This window comes from Desmodus rotundus, chromosome 12, assembly GCF_022682495.2.
Source record: "Desmodus rotundus isolate HL8 chromosome 12, HLdesRot8A.1, whole genome shotgun sequence".
Taxonomy (NCBI): Eukaryota; Metazoa; Chordata; class Mammalia; order Chiroptera; family Phyllostomidae; genus Desmodus; species Desmodus rotundus.
In genome coordinates this window covers 12,898,688-12,924,572 of record NC_071398.1, presented here as the reverse complement: position 1 = coordinate 12,924,572, position 25,885 = coordinate 12,898,688, and the positions used below count along the sequence as shown (strand labels likewise).

Here is a 25,885-nt window from a genome sequence, read left to right as displayed (position 1 = left end):
AGCAAACACCCATTGAGTTCTGCATTCTGAAGAGAACTTGCAAGGTGCCTACTAATCTGGCACGGTACAGGCCCCTAATACAAATGACCCCCGACTGTGAGATGTCAGTCTTGGTGGTTTCCCGAGAGCCGGTGTCAACTCCGAGGATGAGAGAGAACATTATTCCTAATTCCTCAATCAATTAGCACTGCAGATAAGCCTTTCATCCGTAGGCCTTGTACATTGTAGGTCACCTGTCAATATTCCGGGGCCTAGCCTACCTTCTCCAGGGAAATCAAACATCTTTCCTTGGTTTTCTCTGAACTTAGCTCCATTGATGTTAAAAGTTCTCAAATTGTCAACATTTCCCCAAATGTGATCTCTCCTGCCCAGTGATGTTTCTGTGGGGACTAGGAGAAGTTCACAGAAAAGATATTTGGGGATTTAGGGTGGAATTAACTGGCAGCTGGGAGCTGAAGTCCGGTTCTCTAATTTTACAGATGAGTTTCTACTTAGTGGACATACAGGACTTCGGCTGGGTTTGAATTTCAGATAAAACATCATTTTCTTAGTATAAGTATGTCAGCCAACATGGTATGGGACATAGTTATACCAAAAACACTTGCTTAGCTGAAATTCAAATTTATTTCCTATATTTTTATTTGCTGAATCTAGCACCCCTACTTCCTACTAATGTCAATAACTTGCTCATTATGATTCCATAGCCATGATAGGGTTTAAAACATCAGGCATGCTTCCGGAGCCCCCAACCAGTGTTCCTTCTTCCCCCATATGACTAGGAGCGGGAATTTTCCTACTCTAACACAAAGAGCTTTTGACAAGTTTGTGATGATGATTCGTAGAAACCTGTGCTCTCTTAGCAAAGGAAGAGTTGGTTTAACAAGGAACACAACTCAAGAGAAATGAGCCTTGGTCAGGCAGTTTACCAAAGGTAATTGTGACATAGTTTCTGTCAGTTCAGTGTGGCTGATTGTGAACGCCAGGTGAGGCCAGGTCCTCTCTAAAGAACAAACAGACAAAAATGCTGCAGGTTTTTGTCCTGCAGGCCACTGAGAACGTAACAAAGGAACTGTTTGGGGGATAACCAAAGCCACAAAGTAGAATAAGGAAAACAATTCACTCTGAAACTATCTGTTTAGACAGTAAATATGACGTCTGCTGCTCTCCCATATAAACTTTCCATTCTCCATGTTTACTAAGGAACTGGCTTAAAATTCTTCAGACAGTTGTGAGTGAAAGAATTCTCACTATTAGGCTATAATCCCAATTTCTCCCCTTTATCATGCTTTCTTATTCCAAGATGGCTTCACTGGAAAAAAAATTCACATCTTTGTATTAAGGTCTTTATTACTCTTTCCATAAAAAAGGATTTTTTCTCATCTACCTGCCTTAAGTTCAATCTCAGCACCAAGTTTGTGATTCGTAATTCATTGAAGGAGACATTGCTTCTGTTTAAATACGTTCAACAAAACATCCCCTTGTTTTGTTTTATTTTGCTTTTTTAATGACCCCGGGGGCATTTTCTCTGCCTTCTGCTCTGGGTACCATCAGCGCTTCACTCTTGTCAGAGTGAAACCTCAATCCCCTCCTCCTGTCCAGAAACACATACACAAACGTACTCAGGACGCAACCTCAAAAGGTGCTCCCTCTTTCGTGTAGAAACAGTGTTACCAGAACACACCCTACGTAACACTTAAACCGTTGCTCCCCAGCAGGAGGATCGTACTGGTTACCCAAGCACCCTGAGGGTTGGGCATCTGTTGAAGGGGATGCACAAGCTACTGAAATACTGATACAAGAAAAGCATTTAAATCATGTAGCAGCAAAGGGCTCAGTTCACTCCCAGCAGGCCAAAGGGCAAAGTGGTATTCAGCAGAACGTGGCGGAGACTCAGCCATGGCACCTGCAGGACTCTCTCAGCTGCAGGATGGGGAAGGGGGGGAAGGGGAGGCACAGGCACGGGTGTGTATGTTTGTGTGGGTTGAGGGGAGATGGCTGGAATAACTTTTAAGGCAGAAGGAACTATTAAGGTTTTAGAGTCCTTGATGTGAGTTGGTACAAAGAGTGTCCAATAGCAGAGTCATCGCAGAGACAGCATCCTTATGGTCTCCTCGGCCCAGATACAATTTGGACCTCCAACAAGAGGTAAAAATGCCAGAGGCAGGGGCCAGACCGCAGGAAGAAAAAGCCAGCTTGGCCCAGGTGGAACTGCAAAGCCCTAGGCTGTCCAGCTGGGCATCTGAAACAGCAGCACCCCTGGGGGTGGGGAGGACCAGACAGGCGGGTTCCCAGGAAACAGGCTGTAAACTTGGGGTGTGCAGAGCATGGCTCCAGAGGAGAGTTGAGGCAGCTGCTGTGCCATCCTCTCATCTTTGCCTTTCAAATTGTTCCCATCTTCTTCCCGATCTAGGTCCTATCCCACCTCTTCGTGACGTGGCCAGGCCATCCTGAGTGTATCGTGACCCCCCTTAGTGTTCATATTTATCATTGATTTTAGTGAGCTGACTCGGTCTGGAGCTATCAGCTACTTTCTGCGCGTGTACATTTGTCTAATCAACTAGCTTTCAAATTCGAATCTCCTCTACCCCACTCCCACCTTGTCGCTTCTTGGTGGGCTTGATGAGGCTGCTGGAGTGTTTTTTTAAATTTAAAAAAAAATTAGTTTCCGTTCAGTACTACTCTGTCAGCTTCAGATGCACCGCAAAGTGGTTAGAAAATCAGGTACTTTACAGAGTGGCCCCCGTTGCTCAGGCACCCACACGGCCCCACACGTAGCTCTCACAGTGCCATCGGCTGTGTCCCCGGTGCTGTGATCTACATCTCTGGGACCATTCTGTAACTAGTAGATTGTACCTCCTCATCCCCGTTTCTGGCGTTTAGAATTTTTTTTTAAATCCTCACCTGAGGATAAACCTTTTTTCCATTGCTTTTTAAAGAGAGAGGAAGGGGTAGGGGAGAGAAACAAGAGACAGAGACATTGATGTGAGAGAAATATCGGTTGGTTGCCTTCTCCTATGGACCCTGACTGGGAATTGAACCTGCGACCTTTCGGTGTATGGGATGATGCTCCAACCAACTGAGCCACACTGGTCAGGGCTGGAATTTAGATCTTAAAATGTCTAGGTTTGGAAGAGGTGGATGGTGGAAACTTAGACCTTGGGGAGGGGGGACTCGAGCCTAGGGTAGCCAGTGTTGTGGTTGGATTGAGAAACAGAGAGATTCTGAACCAGGAGACTAAGCCACATTTCTGTGGCTTTGTGGGCAGACATTCTTGTGATGTGAGAGTGTGCATTTCTGCTGCAGACATCTTGCCGGGAAGCCAGTGAGTCCTGGATGGGCAAGTTCATGACTTACAGTAACCTCCCTGCTCCGTCTTTGTCTGCTCCATCCTTGCCTGGGGCAGTTGTGGTCCAAAGGGACTTCTCCTTACAGAGGGATGCTGGAGAGTGCTTTCTCCCTTACCGGTGGTAACCTGGATTGCAAATTGGCCCTCCCAGTAAAATCGTTTTGGAAAAGAGATACTTGGTCCATGGATGTAAGATCCCTGAGAGCAAGAGCAAAGCCCATCCGCAGCTGTACTGTGCTTCCTAAGGAGACGTGATGCATGCCCGGGGACCATCCAGCTGGACTTTGTCACACTGGCACTCCATGCACGGACATTAAAGTTTCATATTATTTTGTTTGTTTATGGAATTCTGTAACAAACAGATGAGCAAGCTAGAGGTACCTCCTTTTCGTTTGCCGTTGCAAACAGCACTGGACCTCTGCAGTGTGGGTTTTGAGGGACTGCCTGCCAGTGTGAGCAGCCGTGGGTAGGAGCCGCGCTTCCTGTCGGAGAGTAATTCTGGGCCTCAACCTCCGTGCCCTTGGAGGGATATTGATTTGTGGGACTTGCCCCGACCACTACGTCACTGTTCCTCTCGTGAGTGGCATAGCTCATCTGTTCTCCACTCATCAGCTCATGCCATCTCAGGGCTGTCTCTCCCGGTGGGCTGGTTCCATTTGTTAGAAGATGTTTATTGTCTCGCTGCCTTCCTACAGTTCCCTGCGCCATTTGCGTTTTATTACTCATTAGCACCTTTGGAGGCTGAGGCCTTGAAGGATGTAGAGCCAAATCTCGTTCTAATGTGGAAAACGTTCTGAGGGCGAAGGCTTGAGAATCATGAATCATTCACTCAAGGACTGTCTGGAAGAGCTGGGCAGGCGCGAGAACACCTGTGGAAGGGTGGGGGCTATTCCTGTAAGGGAACATTAAAGGAACTGGGGGTGTTTGAAGTGCTGAACGCAAGACCCTTGGGTGAAATACCCACTTTCTAAAAATTCCAGGAACTGTGAGTTCCTTGAGGCAAAGAACATGTTTTGCTAAATTCATAGCATTTAACTATTGCAGAAATCCTAGTCTCCACAAATACTTCTTCAGTGCTTGCTATGTGGAATAAAATCTAGCTGTGTTCTGTGCATCCCCAAAAAGAAAAATTAAAACCTTCACAGGAGAATTTCACGGGGAAGTTCAATGGAAAGGCAAGAGCTTCCGAATGGGCTCAAATCCCATTTCCGGCGCTAACAGAACACATGAACTAAACTGAATACTCTGAAAGTGAAGTGCCCCTGTTTCCTTATCGGGACAGTGGAGACAACAGTACAAACGTCCCCAGGATGCTGCAGGGAAAGGGGTTCTGAAGAATGCATGTGTATCACCTAGCCGCGTGCCTGAGATAGCGGGCACCCAGGTTCCCGCCCCCAGCACGGAGCTGTATCAGCAGAGGCTGAATGGAGAACGAGAGACTGGCCTCCTGGAACGTGCCTGGTCAGGAAAGCCCAGGCCGTCTCATGTGACAAGTACCTGGCAGCTTTGTCCACCCTCCCTGTGAGCGCTCCATTCCTGTCCCACGTCATGGCCTCTGCAGAGGGGCTCTGGTCTGCACCCTTACTGAGCCTGGGCCCTCGTCTACTCTCACCGCTTTCCTTGGATGGAAGCAGCCATGCCCTCTTCTCCCCAGCACACCACTCCCCAGGCAAGGAGCTGCCCCGGAGGCCGGTGTCCGCACAGGTCAACACTACAGAATCCCTTTGCGTCCGTGGGCCAGCGAGAGGATGCCCATGTACCTGAAAGGAACTTATTTGCAGCATCTGGTGAATTTTATATCCCTATCAGAGAAAAAGAGTGAAATTGCATCTCCTTTCTGTAATAATAACACGTCATTGGCATTTACGTATAGCCCACTAAAGGTTAAAAGTCAAAATTTTAATAATTACCCAGAGAAATGCCTGTTGCCACTGCTGCCAGCATTTCATCATCCTTCTCCTCACACCTGCGAAGCCCACCTGATGCTTGTATGAAGGGCTTCCCGATCCATTATCTCACTGGACCCTCAAATTAACTTGGGAGCCAGGGAGCTCCGGCATCATTCATTCTTTCTATCAGGGGAGAGAACAGATGCAGAGGGGAAGTGAGTTGTCTGTTGTCAGTGAGCTGGGGCCTCCGTCCTAAACCAGGAGATTACGGGTGCTCAAGCAGGAATTTCCTAATCCAGCTCTGGCCTGAGACAGCAGGTCTGTTAGGTATCAAGATCTCAAAAATGGTTGCTTTTCCCTTTATTTATTTACTTTTTGAGTAGAGCCAAACTGCTTTTTAAAAAACTGTTTTCCCAAATCTATTTGCCGTGGGCTGTGGGCCCAGTCAGGGCAGCCGTCCCCAGGCATTACAGCCCTGCATCCCTTTATTTTTTCAGGTCTCTGCTGCTCCCATTTGGAGAGCCTCTCCCCTGATTCAGCCCTTCATTTCACAGCTAGGGAAACGGAGATCCGGAGTCCTGGACCTTGTACGATGGGTTCACAGCAGTTCTCTGAGTGCCTCGGACGATGCTCTTTGTACACCTGCATTAACTGAACAGACACGTTATGCTTCCAGTGAGGATGTTTTAGGGCCTAAGAGCAACACTGACTAATGAAACCTTTTCCACGGTGATTGAAGTAGCCATTGAAATGGGACTGGCGCATGGAGGAGGTGAATTTCCCATGCTATTTAATGTTAATTAAATTTAAAAAGCTGCATATGTCTAGGTTGCTACCGTATTGGAGAGCGTGGCTCTAGAACAGTGGTTCTCAAGCGTGAAGGTAGAACCACCTGGAGAATTTTAAAGACACTGACTACTGGTTTTCATTGGTTTAGAGCAAAGCCTGGGCAATGGAGTTTTAAGACTCCCCAGTTAATTGTAGCGTGCGGTCAAGTTCCAGAGGCCCTGGTCTAAATTGTGAGCTCCATGAGGGACAGAGGCCACGGCAGCTGCATGTATGATTGTATTCACTGGTGAGGAATTCAGAGAAGAGTTAGCCGTGTTCCCAAGTCTTAGAGAACTTCAGATATCCTGGGGGAAAGGAAAGGCCTGTATTTAGTATTTTAAAAGGATGATGAGATCCAAAGGAGTGCAACCGGTCATTTCTGTCTGGGGGAGGGAGAAGGAGAGAGTCTCCTTATGGCGATAATTCTGGTCATGACTTATCAGTAAGGTATATTTTTATTCCAGAAATGCATTTGTTGCAATAGATGTTTCTGCCAGGCAAGTCAAGGCTCACATCTGCAATGCACAATAGGATTAACCTGGGATTACGGGAAATCTAATTAAGTGAACCATATTATCTAAGACCCACAAAGACGGTCTGAGAGCCTTCAGCACACGCTTCAGAAGATGCTTTGCCTAAGCACGCGGCACTTGACCAGTTTGCTGTATCCCATTACTTTTCTTTTGTTCTTCACTTTTTAAAAAAATCCTATTCCTTTTGATAAATGACATTAATGCCTTAGAAAAGAAAGAATCAGGCTTCAAAGATGGGATTATTTGAAACCACAGCAAGATCATCACGAAGCTATTGTTGGTACATTCCTTCTAAAACAAGGTGGGGACTTCTGTGGTATAGGAGAGATGCGAACAAAAAAGGTCATTTAAAAATGTGACAGAGTTTAGTTTACTCTCAGCGTGATGAGGTGGTTTTGGGGAGACAGACATTAGGAAGAAATCTCCAGAACAGTCTCCCCCCTCCACCCACAGCCTGGTAGAAATCAAGCTTCCAATTAATTGGAAGCAGCTTGACTTCTTGCATTCGCTCCTGTTCGTTGGCTGAGGAAGCTGGACGGCTGCGTGTGGACCTCACAGGCGTGGGGTCACGGGCTAGACTTCTCAGAATTCTAAAGGCACCCGGCAGTGGTGATTTGAGGCACTCTCTGCCCTCGCTTCAGTAATTATTTCAAAAAACAAAGCAAAAAACACATCAAGCCCTTGTCAGCTATTAAGGCCACGTTGGTTGGGATAATGCCTCTTTTTATGTTTACACTTTAAAAAAGAGACTTTGTGGAAAGTGATTCTCTGCAGGATGTCAGGTTAACTTCCCTCTTCCAGTCTGCCCCTGACAGTCTTTAAAGAGAGAGAGCTCTCAGGTCCTTACTTAGGGACGTCTTTTCCCTTGTAGCACCTGAACTGGTTTCCATAGAAATAGTTTGAAAGGGGGGGGCTGCTTTAAAGCAGGGGTTTGTTTTTTCTTTTCGGGGGTGGGGGGTGGTAGATGCTATATTCAGTATCTTTCACTACTGGTGCTTTTCCCTTCCCCTCCTTTTTTCCCTCTATAAAATGAGTTTAGGTTTTGTTCACTCTGTCCGTTATTTTGTACAAGCTATTGATCATCTCTGTATCTCGGTTTTCCCATTTGTCTCCTGAAGAGGGACTAACTGTGGAAGGACGTTAGGTTTTTAGTCCAGCGCTGAGAGGCTAGCATGGAATAATGCCACAACACGTCCAGACTTGAAATGGAAATAGGATACCCACTCCTGGCAGAACGTGGGAACCTAACTCTGGGCCAAACTTTCCACTTGAGTGTTAGTCCATTGGCTTCACAAGCTTAACATGTTTAAACCAAACTCATGCTCTTAATCCCCAAACCAGCCCCTTCTCCTTTCAAGGCCCAGAGCAACACCGCTGTGTTCACGGCCTCCTGTGACTGCAGCCTCATCCTCCGTCCCTCCAACACGTCCAGTTCCCAAGGCCCTCCACACCTGCCTGGTTCCTGGGACAACCCCTGCTTCTCCCCCGAGGCTCATTTTTCTAGTTCAGAACCCATGTTCCCTCTCACCTGAGCAACTGCAACACCTCCAGAGATCTCCCTTGACCATGCTCTCAAAGATACTCTAGAGTCCTCTACTTCTGTGCTTCTGTTGCCCATGGTAGCCACTAGCCCTCCTGTGGCTATTGAGTGAGCTCCTGAAATGTGGCTGGTCCAAACCGAGATGTGCCCTAAGTTTAAAATATGTGCCAGTTTCTCAGGACTTAAGACAAAGTATCTCATAATTTATAGATTGATTACATAGGGAAATGATACGATTTGGAGCATAATGGGCTAACTACAAATATATATTTAAAAACCTCTTAAAAATGTAGTATCTAGAAAAATTTAAAATATACATGTGACTCATACATCTATTGGGTAACACTGGTCTACTTTGTCTTATCTCCCGCCCCCCCCGATATTTATATCATTGCATTTAGCAATTCCTGTTACAGTATTATTTTGTGTATCTCCTCTTAACAGACAGCCTCCTGGAGTCCTTGGGAAGGCTCGTACCTTACTTCACATTGCATGTTGCATTGCTTATTGCATGTTATATCATTGTATCCAGGGCCCGTAGGACATATTTTTGTATTCTTGTGGAAGGAGCAAAACTCCTCATTTATCCTCCGGATCACCCGCTGTGTGTAAGGTCAGTCCAAGGCTATCCTAAGTCTTCTCCTCGCATCCTCTCCTTTCATGGCAGCCCCCCTTCTGGAAGACTGGTCCCAGTGTTTTTCCCGTTTGTAACGTGGCAGCCTGGAGACTCAGGGAGGTTGACTCATACACCTAGTGAGTAGTCACCCTTGAGCTCTAACCCTCTAAGTCCATCTGACTCCTGAGCCTTGCTCTCGATCATTTTGTCGGAACTGTCATTTCTTACGCCAGTTTCTCCCGTATGCCTCTGATAGCTCGGACTCCACTGATCTCCTGGCCAGAGTCCTCAGTGGATTCCCGTTGTCCATCAGAGGAAGTCCTGGATCCTGAGGCTGGGATTCAGGACCTGTCACATCAGCAGAGCTCCTCACTGCCTAGACGTATAGGACGCCATGGCCATTACATGTGATGTGCGTGGGCCTCCTGGAGCTGTGCACAGAGCCAGCTGGACCCAGACCTTCCATCAATAAATGAGGTGAAAACCTTCATCCGGGGAAGGCTGCTCTTCTTCAGCACAGCACACACTCACAGGCTCCTGTGGACGTGGAAGACCTTTAAAGAGCTATGGCCAGCCTCCTCTTTTATAGAAAGAGAAACATAGGCCAAGAGGGAGATGTCTTTTTTCTGAGGCTACGCAGCTATTTAGGGGCAGAACCTTTGCCAGAACATAAGGGTTTTGACTTCTGTTGTAAAGATCTCCCTGTTGCCCCAGCATCCCTTGGAAAGGCAGAGAAGAAAAAGGCATTTTCTACATCTGAACAAATGATCTCCGTAGCTACAGTACTTCACCCTTGGCCAAAAGAACCACCTAACTTTTTTCCTCTTGATTATTGTAGTCCACCAGTTTTGCTCTTTGACGATGAAAGGAAGCAATCAAGGTGACTCCTGTGCAGGAGGGTTATTGTCATTCGGTGCACAGCACATTGCAAATGGCATAGAAATTTAGGAACAGAAGATCAGTGGGGCTGGGCCCCACGGTGACAGCCACTGGGGGGCAGTCCTTGATTGCCAGGATCTTCAGAGAGCAGGCCATGCCTTCTTCCACTTAACATGGCTCGTGGGCCAGAGGCCGTATTTGTTTCTGTCTGGTTTCTAACTGGCTTGTTCGTACCTTTGATTTCACTGAAATGTTGGCTGTAGGATGTAGCTTTGTGGCTACTCCATTCCCCTGGGTACCTCATAACCTTCCCTCATGAACTGGCAAATGCTTCTTGATTTTTTTCATTCAAGTGCTTTTTTAATTTTAGTTTTATTTTTTGAACTGTATTATTTTCCATTACCATTTAGTCTCCTTATACTCCCCTCCCCACCCTGCAGTCACCACCCCGTTGTCCATGTCCATGAGTCCTTTTTACCTTTTGCCCGATTCTTCTACCCCCAAGTTCTCCATCGGCTCACCCAGGTTATCAAGTGGCACCAGGTTACACAGGTCGAAACAAAACAGTTGTCAATTTAAAGCTTGGTTATCATTGGACGAGGTGCTGGAGATTGTGGACACAGCTGTTCCCTTGGAAATGGCTGGAGTGAGCAAGTGCTGGACACCTGGAGTTGGAGGAGGATGCAAATTCACCTGCAGAGACGTGGCCACTGATTCCTCTGTGGTCTGTACACAGTCCTTTCTGCACCAGTCACATCCTCCTGCCATTCATCTGCTGAGACAGCTGTCTCATCGTTGCTTGAGCGGAGTCTACCTACCAATCAGAGATTCATGGTGGCAGAGCACCCCAAACCCAACCCAGGCTCTGGGCCTGGCTCTGTGGGAGGTTATTGCTGGATAAAGAGACAGGTGGATAAAGAGCGCATCATGGACATTCACTGCTCTGAGACAAAGGGAAATTTACATCTAGGATTTGATACTACGGATGGCCATTCACTGTGCTGAGCACCTGTTTATCATTTCCATTTTTGCCCTGGCTTTGCCTCAGGTATTTTAGCTCATGCAGAAGAAAAACTGAAAATCAAACGTCTCTTTCCACACATTTAGAGAGTGTCTATTTGTAGTCTGAGATGGCGCTGCTGACAACATTGCTTGCTGTATGTGTTGGTATATGTCATTCATCTTAATGATTAACATTGAAAAATATCACAGTGAGAAAAATCTACTTAAGGGTTCAGTAAAGCACAAATAATAAATTCTTTGTTGCGCACATTGTATTAACCATCTTATCATTGGAAGAATGGTTTAACTGCCTGAAGAGATAAATAAATAACCACGGAATGATTTCGTACGTTTGGGGTCTGCAGACTTCAGTGGGATTCCTGTGATACTTTGTGGCCATGAGAGCCTGAGAATGACAGTCACACCCTAACAGAGTGATACTCAGTACCCAAGACAGTTCAGGGGCCGAGAGGATCCTTGGAGATCGTGGAGTCTCTTTGTACGGAAGACGAGGAATACGGATCCCAGAGTTTGGGAGCCAGGCAAAGCCAATGCATGGGGTTTACAGCCACATAAACTTGAATGTGAATGGCATCTTTTACCATGAGTCAGGGTGAATCGACGGGTGATTTACGTTTCCTCCTCCATAAAACAGGTGATGCTTACCTGGGGTGGTGGTGAAAATACAACAAAACGGTGTGTGCCGAGCCCTGAGCAAACTGCCTGGCACCCAAAACATCAAGCACCTGGTCGGGGATAATTCTTGCTACCGTGGCCTAATTTATGTGGCTCGTAAGTGACAGGACCAGGATTTGGCCCCAGGGGTGCCCCACACCAGGCGTGAGTGAAGTCTGTGCCGTCAGTGCTGACCCCTGGTGGCTCTCCTTTTCTCCAGAAGCAGAGAGTCACGCTTAGAGGGGAGCAGTTTTAAAATTTCCACCCTCCCCAGGAGGATGTCGTGGTCATCGATCAGGGGCCCTATTTGCTGTGTGCTTTCACATTTGAATTTGATATTAGAGCACACAGCATGTATGCTGTGACCCTTCTGGTGTCTCTGCTGTGTATTTGGCACCTGAGCAGAAGTGATGATTATCCTAAACTTATGCTTTGTTCCAAGTGTAGAAATCGGAGAATAAGAAATGTGATTCAGGAGGTCTTTCAATACTTCCTCTCCCATTCTCTGTGATTTCCACAGACATGGCATAATTCCTGTGATTTGATTTGAAACTAGAGACCAGCTCAGTGCTGAGTGATGAGATCTGAACGGGGAATAAAATATGCTTGAATTAATTTGCATAATAGAATCCAATTGGTCACAAAGCTGTGTTTGTTGAAGTGGAGACCAGAGCCCCTTAGCTCCCCCAGCAAGGGGACGCTGCACATGCAGAATGGATTTTCGAGTTCTGGTGTGGGCCTCCGTAATATTCGTAATGTAATGGTAACGTGTCTTAAACTGTAAATTAGCTCCCTGGAAATGAAAAGAACAGGTCAGCCTGTCTGATCCTTCCAGCTCTGTGGGGAGGAGAAAGCTATAGAACCAAAGCCGCTTGCTTTCTGCTAAGCACTTTCGTCTTTCTTTCTGTTCCGGGTAACAATTTCCAGCAGGAGTCCAAATATACTTAAACACCCGTGTATGTCACTTTCTTTTACGGAGACAAAAGCAGGCACAGCAAGAGTTTTATGCTCAAGGCACAGTAGCTTATGACGGGCTATCTCCTCTCAAGATAGAAGGGCCAGCCTTCCACTTAGAGCTGGTGGTTTTGCAAATCCATTTTTCCATCGTGTTATTACTGCTGTGACTTTCAGCAACATTCATTTTTCCTTCCAAGCAATGTGCTCCAATCATAAAATAAAGGCCTATATGTTTTAGTGGAACCCCAATGCTTAGGCATCCTGGCATACTGTTAGAAAGGACTTTAATGGAAGGGTTATTCAAGAACTACCCGGGGCGTCTTTAATAAAACCAGTTAGAATGTTGATATATTTCCCTAATTATTACCAACGTCAAGGTCTTCTTAGGAGGGCGGTGTCCTATTAATTTTTATGTGTGATTCCTGCAAACTCTCTACCACTGAACACATCAGTCAGATCTCTAGATTTTAGAAGCATTCCTAATATTAAAAATCTCCCTGAACACATTGTTTTTAACCTATGTATTTAGAAATTCTGAAATGGGTTTAAAAATAAATAACGAAGATCAGCTTTGGGGGAATGGTGCCGTTTAAGGAGTTGGTCATACGATGATGGTGTTGTGATGGGCTGGCCTGAGTGCCTTCCATTCGTCTTCAGTTTGATCATTGCCGTGAAATACTTTATCTCCCTATTTCTGGTTTGCTTTTGATATTTTAGTCACAGCATTACTCCTGCCCTCTCACCCCGCACCCATCGCCAGTGTCACCAAAACTTCAATTGTTTTCATCTTGAGACGGTTGTATGTGTATCGAGATGCGTGCCTGTGTTTGAGATGCAGCATTCTCTCAGACGGGCATTATTACAATAGCATTGCAAGGGGTAAGAATGCAGGTCTCGGAGCCAACCGTGCTGGGCTCATATCCCAGCCTTTTCACCTGCCAACTCTGTAACCACATGGCAAGTTCCTCAATGTCACTGTGCCTTAGACTACTTCCCTAGAAAATGGGGATCCTACTACTTTGTAGGGTTATTGTGAAAATGTAATGACTCCACTCACTGAAAGCACTTAGAAGACTCAGGTAGATAATACTGAACAAATGTGAATTATTTTTTATTATTATTATTATTTCATCATAGTCATATTGTTTATGGGCATCAGGTCCTACTATTGGTTTACTTCAGGTGGCTTCTAGGTTACTGTTTTCATCACAGTATCCATATCATTTCCTCGTGAACCTCAAACAAATGGCAAGAGCTGGTGCTGCCCACTTGTTAAGAATGCAGACTCCAGAGCCAGCTGTCATGGGTTCAAGCTCTAGCTCTGCTCTTTATCAGAGACATAACCTTGCGCAAGTTGCTTAATTTATCTGGACTTCAGTTTTCTCACCCTTTAAGATAAGAATATTCATAGTACCTCTTCTAGGTGAATTACCATTTGTAGTTTTTAGAACAATGACCATAACAAGCTTTTACTAAGTAAATTTTTCATTCTGAAGTTGAATAAATTTTAAAAATCATGTCTTGAAGTTAATCTTACGCATATGAGATTGATCATTATAAAATAACTTTATGTATCACATAGTCATATAAGCACTTACAAATAATGGGCCTGATGAATTGCTTTTAAAAAAGCAAGTTGGTTTTGCTGGTATTTCCAACAGAGGAAAATAACAGAGGACAATTTCACGTTTTCAACAAAGGGTTTATTATTTATTGGTCATGTGGAAGCTCTTAAGTTCATTAGTATCAAGCTAGAGTGTTTTCTACAAAGGAAAAGAAAAAATGTTGTCATCTGGTTGCAACACTTTAGTGTCAGAAATAATTGTGCTTTACAGCAAAATGGCAGCCAGAAGAAAGAGGTGCAGAAATATCAACTCTAATTAAACCCTTTCTTTCAAAGACCCTTCACAGTTTATATGCCAGAATGCTTTCTCGCCATGTGAATGAACACTTAATACGTGGTATGGTATGAAATGGGCAGCGATCGTGCTGTACCATATGTTCTTTTCTCTCTGTTTCTTCTTGAGATTCTAAGGAGGCAGAATCGAGTTTAAACTTGATGTGGTTCAAATCATACTTCATCCTTTTATGAATGGCCTGCTTTGAAGAGCTCGCTCACTGGACATAAAATCATGAATAAGAGAAAATCTCGCCACTAAGATGCACTCAGTCTCGGAAGGAGACAGCGTATGAATCAGAAGAAACGTCCCACAGTCTCTTACCAGAGCTCCAACCATGAATGTGAAACTGGAAGCCACTTGGAGAACATGGTACACAATGGCCTCATTTTAGAGAGAATGAGGCAGAGCCACCAAAAGGGGCATGAATGGGGCCTTGTGACAAGCTGGTGGCAGATTCTCCACTCCACCTCCAGCTTCCAGACTTAACCCCGGGGAGCTTCCTGTTGCTTGACGTTGCTTCGTTTTTAGCATGTAACCTCTCCTGGGCCCCTCTCTGTGCTCTTTTCACACAGCCAGTCTGGCTTGCAAGGAACAGCATTTGACACAAGGAATAGCAGCTGATATATCACTAAATGCCTGAGAATTAAAGTCCCCATACCTCGAAAAGAGGTTAACAGAACCCATTGTAGAGTGGTACTGGGGATGGTGATGGGCACCAGAAATTAAATTAGAAAGCAGCAGAAAGGCTTGGGTTGGTGAAGTTAAAGGCCATTAGAAGGAAAGGCACCAACAAGTTAGAAGTCCACCAACTCCCTTGTTTCTAGACTACCTAGGCCAGATGGCTGTGGTATCTCCACGTAATTTATTCCTCCGCTCCTCTCCTAATGAAAGCACCTCATCACCTTCTTCTGGGCCTCTTCATCTGCAAGTTAAGAGTCCCTCCTTCTTCTGAGGGAGGCTGGCTGTCTAGGAAGAGAGGAAGAGACCCTGTGTGTGCCCAGCTCCCACGCAGTGTCCACCCCATATGGGTGCGGGAATGCTCGTCAGGCCGACTTTCAGACGAAAGCATGCAGGCTCAGAGCGCCAGGTGACTTGCCTAAGCTCACCCAGATGGTGAGACAGAGAAATGGTATTCCAGTTCAGTTTATCTGCTTTCCAAATGTTCCACCATGCCAAGATCCACACTCCCTCTCCTGCCCTCCCCCCCCACTTCATCTAACCTAGACAGCAACGAATTGGATGATGGTTTCTATTTGTACAATGCTCAGGGATCGCGCCACTTTCATTTAACCACCCCTGCCCCCTTCCCCCCCGCCCCCGTGCTGAAATGAAGTGCCATCCTCCATGCTCAGCCATTTTCCAAGAGTCCCTCACGGTGGTGGTGGGGCTGGTAGTGGGGACTGTCCAACTAGAGTCTGAGTGTCACTTTCCTGGGGGAGAAGATGATTGTCCAGAAGAAAGAGCAGGGTGCCAAGACAGGAACACAAGCAATGGAAGTTCCTTGGGAGAGAATTAAGTTTCCAGCACCAGAAAGACTAAGCCCAGGGAAGAAGCCCAGGAACCTGAAGCAGAAGTTAGCAACTAGCCAGTAGTGCCAGAGGGCCAGGGAGAGGACTGGAGTGACCACAGATCAGAAACCTACAAGGCTCACAGGAAGGTGTTAGCGGCTCACCCTTCCTATTGATAAGTTGCCGAATCACAGCTGGGTGCCAGGAACAAGCCTTTTGGATCAGTTGCTAGGGCGTGCTGTCTCATTTTGCTTCTGGTTGGAGAGAGCTTATAAAGTATCTTTGACACCTGCCATGTTAAGGTGGGATCTTCAGCGTCTTGGGTGGACCTTTGACCAACAAGAGCAAATCTTGTCTATTGAATTGACACAATAGCCTTTAATGACCCATCATGGAGCCCCGGGCCCCTGATCTTACTGACAAACGTTTTCGTGATCTTGTAGGACCTTCCCCGACCTCCCCACTCTAGCAGGGCTCATTGTTGCCTCCCTCCTTCCTTATACTCTCCAGTGGTGCCGGGTGTCTCGGGGCCTGCTGCGCTGTGACCAGCTCGGGGCTTCAGGACATGCTGCTCCTTCTGCAGGGACATCCCACCCCCTCCCTTCTTTCCTTATTATGGAAACTCTCACTTCAGGTTGAGCCCAGCTGACCCATCCTCTAGGAAGTCTCTCTTCATTGTCCCTACCGCCTGCTATCTCCATTCCCAGTCCCCATCAATCACATATTCCTCTCCTGGACTCCCGTGAAGCCCTATGCTTTTCCGTTCCGAACACATGCCCAAGCACAAGTAGGATCAACAACAATATAAACACGGATGCTTCCTGTGTACCAGGCTCTGTGCTGAGACCTAGGGCCTTGACTCACTGAATCCCCTTGCCCACCTTGCAGTGAGTAGGACAAGTCTCATCCCCATTTCACAAATGAGCAAGCTCAGCTCTAAGAAGCTTACCCCAAACCCAAAGCCAGCAAGTGGTAAAACTGTCACTCAGACCCAGGCTGCTGGCTTCCACAGCACCCACGTTTTATCCTCATGCAGACCTGAGGGATTCTGTGTGTGTGTGTTCTTCTCACCCACCACATGGGAAGCTGTGAGAGAGGAGGGACTATCTCTGATGTCTGCCTCCTCAGCACCCAGAGTGAAGTGTTCACATGGTCCACCGTGGGTAAAAACTAGCGATGGAGTTGAGATAAGGTGGGTTTGGAGCCTGCAGCTAATGAGACCTTTCTCTCTGCTTGCAGAAGTGGACAGCCCTGACGTGATGTGCTTGGCGAGCAGAGACAGTCCATTCCAAGAGAGGTCTGCGTGACGCGTCTGGGAGGCCACCATCGGCCAGGCCACCGCACGGTTGGTGGAAGGGGTGACAGCCGCATTCTCCTGTGCCTACCACGTAACCAAAAATGAAGGAGAACTACTGTTTACAAGCCGCCCTGGTGTGCCTGGGCATGCTGTGCCATAGCCAGGCCTTCAGCACTGAGCGGAGGAACCACCTGCGACCCTCGTTCCATGGGCACCACGAGAAGGGCAAGGAGGGGCAGGTGCTGCAGCGCTCCAAGAGAGGCTGGGTCTGGAACCAGTTCTTTGTGATAGAGGAGTACACCGGGCCGGACCCCGTGCTCGTGGGCAGGGTAAGGCTGCCGTATGCTGTAGAGGTTTCTCTCCCTCCATCCCAGTGGTAGAGAAGCACTGAGAACAGCCTAGGAGGGGAGACACTAATGGTCTGGCCACCCACTGGGAACCATGCCACCGTTGTACATACATGCTTCCAGCCTTTCCTTTTCACACTCACAGACTTATCCATGTTGAGAACACTTCTGTGTTCCACGTGATCTCACACCATCATGGCTACAGTTTTAAATGGCTGCACAACAGTCACTGAATGATACGATGATTACTTGTTTAACGATTCTCCAGCTGGGCGCATTTCCCCGACCACACCCCACCCCCAACTTGGATGCCGTTTCCCAGAACCCCTCTACCCCTTTTATCCCAGCCTTCCTTGCTGCATTACACGTGTCTACTTATTTGTCTCTCCCCCTCACCGGAGCCTAAGCTACCTGCCACAGGAACAGTGTCAGCCTTGGGTCCCCAGCTCCTGGTACTAAAGCCCAGCTTTGGGGAGGCCTCTGTAAATATCTGATGAGATTAATGGATGAACAAGAAGGGGTCAGGTTCTATCCACTTTGGCTTGGGCACGGCAACACTCAGATGGGGTGGCTGGCGAGTCCCAGCACTAGTCAGATGCCTCATCTCTGTGTACCGAAATAGCGCAAGGGAAGGGAGTCCAAAGCATGTTTGAGAGACTGACTGCCTGTGTCAGTTACGGCAAAACGTGCAGCTGTCGTTCAGAGAACAGGGACATCGACCACAAGGAGAAAGGGGCTCACATACCTAAGAACGGAAAGCCTGTTTACTGTGTGCAGGTGTGGAGTGGGGCAAATGGCCCATGAGGGTCAAGGGCCCCTGACCTCAAAGGGGTCTTACCTAAGCCATCCCCAAAATAAAAACTAAACTGAGGAGTAGGGTAATGACAAAAGTCAACACAGGCGATTATGAATTTGCATGGTAACCTTTGGGAGATGGGAAGGGAGGTTTCATGGAGACCGTGATAATAACTTGTGACCTGAAAGAGGAGCAGGAGGGCAAAGGCACAAGGACAAATCAGAGGATGCTCATTTCTGAGCCTCGAACATTCCACCAGAGTTATCTTAGCTGTTCCTCAACATCAGAATCCAGCGTTCCCTATTTATAAAATGGACATAACTGGAGGAGGTCCATATTATTGTTTTAATAATATTGTCCAGGTTTGGGAAAGAGTTTTTTAAAAAGATGCACTAAAGAATTTCATTCATTTATACCAAACATGGAAAGATTATACCCAAAATAGAAGCTGGCGTGGGAAATGGGAACCCAGGGAAATCGTTGGCACGTAGAATTCCCCGCGTGGAGGAGATGGGCTCGGTGCCCGGAGAGGAAGAGGGACGGCGGCTGTGGCGGGGGCTGTGTGGACTGAGCGACATGGAGAGCTGTGCGTGAGCCGTTCCGAGAAAAGGGGACCTCTGCCACGTCACAGCAGTGCATGTGTTTGGGGGCAGAGCTGCTGAGGGAGAGACGGGACCTGAGAGCCGTTCCAGCATCTCTGGGACAAGCAGCTCTCAAGCCCACTGAATGGAAGCTCAGGGAAGAGGGAGGGAAAGTGAAGCAGTGAGTGGTGTCTAAAATCTAGGCACCCAGGAATGAGTCTGATATCGGGCTGGATGGGGGAAGAGATAAAGGGGTCGGGTCCTGTGGATCTTCCTTTCGACGCGTTGCCGATCCATAGTTTCCAACAAGTAGGGGCAAGGGACTAGGTGACTGCTTCCCTAATAACTTTGATCTGACGACATTCGAGGTTGAGTGATGGGAGATGCTCTGAGAAAGCGGCATTTGGCAAAGTGTGGGCTTTCGGACTTCTTGCAGGAAGCACACAAGAAGTCACGCTGTGCCGCATGGAGGGGAAGCCGTGAGGCTTCAGAGCCGGAATCGGCTGTGTCAGCCTCAGCTGCCGGGCCCCCCAATAGCACTAAGTGGTTTCCCAACCTGCTTTTTTGTGTCGAACCTAATAAATATCACTGTTGATTGTATGGGTCATCTTTGTTGGCAAGAAAAGAAAGATGGAATTTATTTGTGGTTTTGAAATTGGAAAACAAGAAAAGCTATGAGCAATATATTTAAAACTTTTTAGCTTGTTGATCATGAAATAATGTATATTTCATTCCCAAGGGTCTTGCCAAACTCAAATGCACCTACAGGCATCCCCCTGAGCTGAAATGGTCGATGCTTCACTGAGGCATGAGATACATATATATATATTTTTTTAACTGAATCGATAGAGAAAATTTTAAAAAGCGCTGTGTTCAATCTTGCTTTGTGACTCTGGACAAGCTCTCAAGGCCTTGGTTTCATAATAAAAATTAAAATGGCATTGATGATAAGTGTAATTTAATGTAATATGATGATACATTATTATATAATAATGAGCTAAAGCCTTTTCACTTATACTGGGTCCTCCATGTGTTTCTCGTGTAGTAGGTGGAACCCGGCACTTTTACCCTGTCCGCTACTCTTGAAACCTATGAGTAGGGTGACAACGCTGCTTCTTTTTCCCCACCAGGGGCATGGGGAGGGCAGATGAATTCAGATTAAGATGAGAGCTGCAGAGATTGAGGTTGGACAAGAAGGGGGGTGAGTCTGTTGTTACAGGAAAATCAGACGTGCTGTTGGCGGGGCTTCCTGTCTCCCGAAACCCGGAGCAGAGCCACGGGGGTGGGGGAGGTGGTTTCCTGGACTTGGCAAGTGTGTATTTAGGCAGGTACCATAATTCCTCTGGGCTTTGTCGACGGATGTGGGGGGCGGGGAACCGAGGAAATGGAAGGTTCTTCCTGTGGTCTGAGAGGCTGCCTGTGTCCAGGGCTGTCCCACCTGCCTTTTCCTCATTCCCCGGGTACCACACAGCGGGTCTTCTGGAAAGGTCTGATCAGTGAGTTGTTTGGAGAGACAAGGTCCCAGAAGCGGTGGTAGGGTTTCGGGACGAACACGGCTAAAAGAAGTGATAGCAGAATCCGTACAGGTGAGGTCAATCTGTGTGTTCTGATGTGGAAGGGTCCCCCAAATGGGACCTCCTTCGAGAGATGTGTGCATTGTGGCACGTTATTGCGTACAAATAAACAAAGCACGTGCGTGTCTGTGGAGATACCGGTGCACACGCAGAGGACACGCCGTGGCGGGCTTGCGGGAGACGGGTGAGGCAGCTGTGTGGAGTGAGGACAAGGAAGGCGCGGGAGTCCGAGCCGAGACAGCTTGTTACTACAGAAGTGTTTGTTGTTTTTTTTATTATTTGTAACAGGCACGTATTTTTTCAAAATAACTCCATTAATGCTATGCCTGTGTATGTATTTTGTATGTGTGCCTATGTGGGGAGGAGGGAGAGAGAGCGCGAGACCTAGAATTTAAAAATGAATCAGAACTGAGGCTGGAGCCCCGGCTTCGCAGCTGCCAGGCGCGGGACCTGGGTCAAGGCAGCTGTCTCTTCTAATACTCCGTTTCCCCACGTGTAAAACAGAGTGGGCACGTCTCCCTCTCGTCATGCGTGCGTGTGTGTGTGCACACAGCGTGTTGTGGCAAACAGCGTGTAAGTGGCTCTCTGTCTCCCCACGCAGCCTTCATGGAATTACAAATCTCAATTTCTCCTTTTCTAGCTTCATTCCGATATTGACTCTGGTGATGGGAACATTAAATACATTCTCTCAGGTGAAGGAGCCGGAACCATTTTTGTGATTGATGACAAATCAGGGAACATTCATGCCACCAAGACATTGGACCGAGAGGAGAGAGCCCAGTACACGCTGATGGCCCAGGCGGTGGACAGGGACACCAACCGGCCACTGGAGCCGCCCTCAGAGTTCATCGTCAAGGTCCAGGACATTAACGACAACCCCCCCGAGTTCCTGCACGAGACCTACCATGCCAACGTGCCCGAGAGGTCCAACGTGGGTGCGTACGGTGTGGGGGGGGCCACTCTGCCTGCCAGGCGGGCGTCCCTGCGGCCGGGTGGGCCGGCGCCCACGCTCCCAGATCGGGAAGTGGAACTTGCGCTGTAGTCTCAATGGCAGAATGACAGATAAAAGGTTTATCTGTGTAGTCTCCGATATTTAAGGTGGACATGAGATTTGAAACTCTAAACTTAGAAAATATGGAGGAGTGGGAAGAAGGGACCGAATCCAGGTCACCCTGGCTGTGGCACTTAGTAGCTGTGTGACTGGCTGTTCTCTTGGCCTGGGTTTCCACCTGTGTAAAACGGGAACAACAATTTCTAGTCTTGCAGGACTGGAGATAATATGCTTTAGTCACGAGTGCATGCTGGTGTTCAGTCAGCATTAGCTACACAATAGTAATATTGTGTAGACATTGCGCTAATTAATGATACACATGGACTACTGCATTTAATTTTTGCAACAGTTCCTCTTTGCAATGAGGTCGGTCCTATTTGACATATTTTGCAGAAATACGAGAAACCCAAGCTAGTAGAAGGTTAATTCATCCAAGGTCACCTGACCTAGTAAGTGAACCCAGAATACATTCTCAACCATGACACTGTCACCATCCATTAGAGTAATGCAGAAGTAGGCACGTCTTGTCATCACGCATCAAGGCATTGCATTGTTCCAGCCTGGTTCCCTGAAGGGCTCCTCAGCCAGCCACCTTCTCCTGGCAGTAACTTTCATTTGACTCTGTAGAAGGCATGTGATTGTGGTCTCTTGAGAATCTTGTCTCCTATTAAGAACGGTTTCCCTTTCAGACAGCGAGCAGGGCTGTTCCGATCAGGGAGTGAGTCTGGTTCCATGAAGCAGAGATTAAGAGCTCGAATGAGTTTAGGGGGGTCATCAGGGTCAAGCCACCCTTTTTACAGATGAGAAGGACCCAGCCCCAAGAAGGGGAATCTTTCTGCTCAAGAAAGCTCTTAGATGCAGAAATCACCCAAGAACACTAAGCACCTTCTACTCTGCTGATAGAGATGATGCTAAAAAAATGAAATAGTCTCCCTTTCCTCCTGCAGGTAAAGTCAAGCCCTCCTCATACTTTAGGAGGGCCAGGCTGAGCCACTTCTTGCCACCTTCTCTTCCCTTCCTGCCCTGCCCAGTCCCTTAGCCTTGCGGTAGTCACCTGGGGATTTTAATGAGAAGCAGCAGACACAAACATTAAATCATAAAAGAGGAGACAGCAGTGTCAGCGGCTGAGCTGGGGGGAAAGGCGAGTCACCAAAAAGGATTCTCCAGGGGAATTTTCATGTGTGCACCTGTGGGGGCTCTTCGACGCTAAGGAGTAACAGCCAGCTTCCCATCAAGGCCCGTGAGAGTAGTCTGCTGCCAGACAGGGCTGGGTGGGTACGCACCTCGGGCAGGCGTCTGGCCAGCCAGGTGAACCCGGAACGTTTCTGATGTCTTTCTGAGCTTTCATTTCACCATTTATAAAATCGGGATAACGTAAACCATGGTGAGGGTTAAATAACACAGACGTAAAACACAGAGAGTTGTAATGGATTTAGTGGAGTTTTCGATTCCAATAAAGCATAAACATTAATAATTTTCCTAGCTGTACCATGATGGCAGAAGATAGAGCCCATTCTCCTTTGTAAGTCTCAGCTACCCAGAATAGTAGCTAGAATAGTGGCTGGTTATGTGGGAAGAGCTCAGGAAAGTTGTCTGCGCGGAAACTGAACTACAGAAGAGGACTCAGAAGACAGTGAGCTTTCCTTTCCCGCCAGGTGGGAGTCACTGGCCACGCTGTGTGTTACAGGGCTGTCAGAGGCTGGCCCATGGGCCCCAGCCTCCCCCTTGCCCCTCTGCTGAAAATGCCACGGAAAGAACTGGGGTTTGGTTGTTTGCCGGACAGGGCGTAGACCCTCGACTCCAGCAACAACCCAGTTTTCAAAATAGGTTGCAAAACTTCATACGTCCCACACCCAGCATCTCACCAGTGCAGTGGATGCAAAACGGTGCTGAGCGGGGGACCCTGGCAGCACATGTGGGGTGTGCCCCAAACAGCGCCTGGCACCGAGGAATTTGAGGATCGCTGGTTCTGTCCGGCCGGCATCTCTACCCCCGTCTGAAGCCCAGCACTTCTTGCCCTCAGATTCTTGTGACCATCAAGGAACAGAAGTTTTTTCTAGAAAAAACACAATCTCGTCTTCCTTCAGTTGCCTGGTTTCCTTCCATTCTGACCCACAAACGCTCACCTTACACCCCACCAGATCTCTGCGGGGGTTGTGCTGTGTGACTGCCAGACTGTTAGCGGTGGGAAGATGCAGCTGTCGTGCCAGGAGGGAACAGCATTCTGTATGATATTTATAGCCATAAATTAATTAAGACGTAGTATTAGCAGCCATTTTATTACATGCAAAGTAACAATAAAATGATGTATTTATTGCTCTGCTACAGATGGAAGACTGTATTTTGTCTTTTCATTTAAAGTAATTCATCATTAATTACCCTTTATTATACTCTGGGGAGATTTTTATTTAATTATTTGATAGGTTGAACATTTTAATTGCAGGGGTCTTAGAATGTTTTCACAATAATGATCATAGTATTATTTTAACTACCAAGCATAACAGGATGTATGAATATAAAAAGTTCATTTTTAAGGTACAGGAATTAAGAGGGAAGGAAGGGAGGGAGGGAGATTACTTTGCATTTCAAACCCAGGAAAATGAAGGCATGCTAAATAATCTTTCCTCGGTTTCTCGTTTTAAGATGAAACTGTGTACACTAGAATAGAATGAGAAAAGCCGAGGAACTGCTGCTAATGAATTCATTTCCCTTTCAAGGAACGTCAGTAATCCAGGTGACAGCGTCAGATGCAGATGACCCCACCTACGGAAACAGTGCCAAGCTGGTGTACAGTATCCTCGAAGGACAGCCCTACTTCTCCGTGGAAGCACAGACAGGTACCGGGAAATATCCCTGTGGCTTGTGAGACACCGTGAATAAGGAGCCCAGACCTGCTCACTCAACCTAGTTGGTTCCCTGCTTTGTCAAATGTGAAAAGGGCCACCTCACAGGGCGGGTGCGAATACTGGACGCTATACAGGTGCCCAGCATCCGATGAGCCATATTTATTATTGTCTCCGTCTGTACTTCACCATGTCCCAATAATAAATGTAATCTGAAAACACAACTTTTATCTTAAAAAGTGTTATCACAGAAGTCAACTTCAGTTTAAGAGTCTATCTTAAAGTAGTTAAATTGTGTCATAAAATTTAACTGCGGATCTAAATAAAGAGACCAGAGAACCTGAGGACTTACACAAAAACTGGCACCCCCAATGGCCTCGGTGCAGAGCGGAGGGCGGGGTGTTGATGCTCAAGGACCTTTGGGAGGCAGCGAATTCCCATTCTCACTGTGGACCCGAGAGATGCCCAGAGGGCCTTAGCATCCAGAAGCAACTTCTGCTCACTTCTTACAGACACCAAGTAGCAAGCCAAGAGAATGAACAAATGTAACAACCCAAACCAAAGTGCTTCACTTCATTTATACCAATTTTTGATTTGAAGATCCTTTTATTAGAATATACACTAAAATCCTGTGAAACAGCTTGTCCACAATATTACCCCCTCAGCCCCTTTTTCTCCAGTATGCCCCCTGTATTTGAAAGATGTTTACAAATAATTCACATTTATCGTTACAGTTAAAATATATCAAATACATCTCTGCTTATATGTATACACATAGACTACCGATCAGCTGTTTTGCTCATTTACTTGATATTGTTTCCACTTACCCGCATCATCATTTATTTGTAGCCACTTTGCTCCAGGTCACGATTTACGGGGCTACTTGCTTTGCTTCCATAAAAAGCATCGGATTGAGCCTTTGTGTTTAGATGTTCAGACCTAGTCGGGGGACTCGACTTGCAACCGTCTTTGTTTCAGGGACTCAAAATATGAACCTACCGAATTATTTACAGGTCAGGGAAAGGAGGCCCAGTGAGTTAAAGGCTGTTTCTGAGAAACACGTAAACATCGGGGGGTAAAAGGGGGATAAGGGTTTAAGGCTTCCGCCGTGCTCTTTACATTTCCATTGTAAATACGGCCATATGTACGGAAAGAAAAAGCTTGCACATGTTCCCAAGAGATTTAAGTGAGCCTGGTTTTTATACAAATCATGGATCGTGCCAAATTAAATAATCTATCATTGTTATTGTGTATATTTTTAACCCATCTGGTACACTCTTCTAAATTTTAATTTTAACATTTTAATGTACTGCATGAACTATATGCCTTCTGCTTTTAACCCAATACGGAGCATAGAAATGTTTCTAAGAATTGCATGCAGGGATCGACTTTTTTTTTAAATTTTTTTGATGAGTTTTTTAAAAGATTTTATTTATTTTTAGAGAGAGGAGAGAAGGAGAAAGAGAGGGAGAGAAACATCAGTGTGTGGTTGCCTCTCACATGCCCCCTAGTGGGGACCTGGCCTGCCACCCAGATAAGTGCCCTGACTGGGAATCGAACTGATGATTCCTTTGGTTTGCAGGCCAATCCTCAATCCACTGAGCCACACTGGCCAGGTCTAAATTTAATTTAATTTATTTTTTAGAGAGAGGGGAAAGGAGGGAGAAAACAAGAGGGAGAAACATCAATGTGAGAGAAACATTGATCGGTTGCCTCTCGCAC

At 46.8% G+C, this 25,885-nt stretch overlaps 1 protein-coding gene across 1 annotated transcript in view; it reads left to right on the top strand.

Annotated features, from left to right (window-relative positions):
• The window catches only part of CDH11 (cadherin 11), a 136,941-nt gene that overhangs the window by 74,424 nt on the left and 36,632 nt on the right, over nucleotides 1–25,885 (top strand). Inside the window, exons 3-5 of the mRNA XM_045188344.2 lie at nucleotides 16,914–17,300; nucleotides 20,910–21,204; nucleotides 24,038–24,157. Coding sequence (XP_045044279.2) covers nucleotides 17,073–17,300; nucleotides 20,910–21,204; nucleotides 24,038–24,157 — 643 coding nt within the window. The 5' untranslated portion in view covers nucleotides 16,914–17,072. The remainder of the gene's footprint in view (nucleotides 1–16,913; nucleotides 17,301–20,909; nucleotides 21,205–24,037; nucleotides 24,158–25,885) is intronic.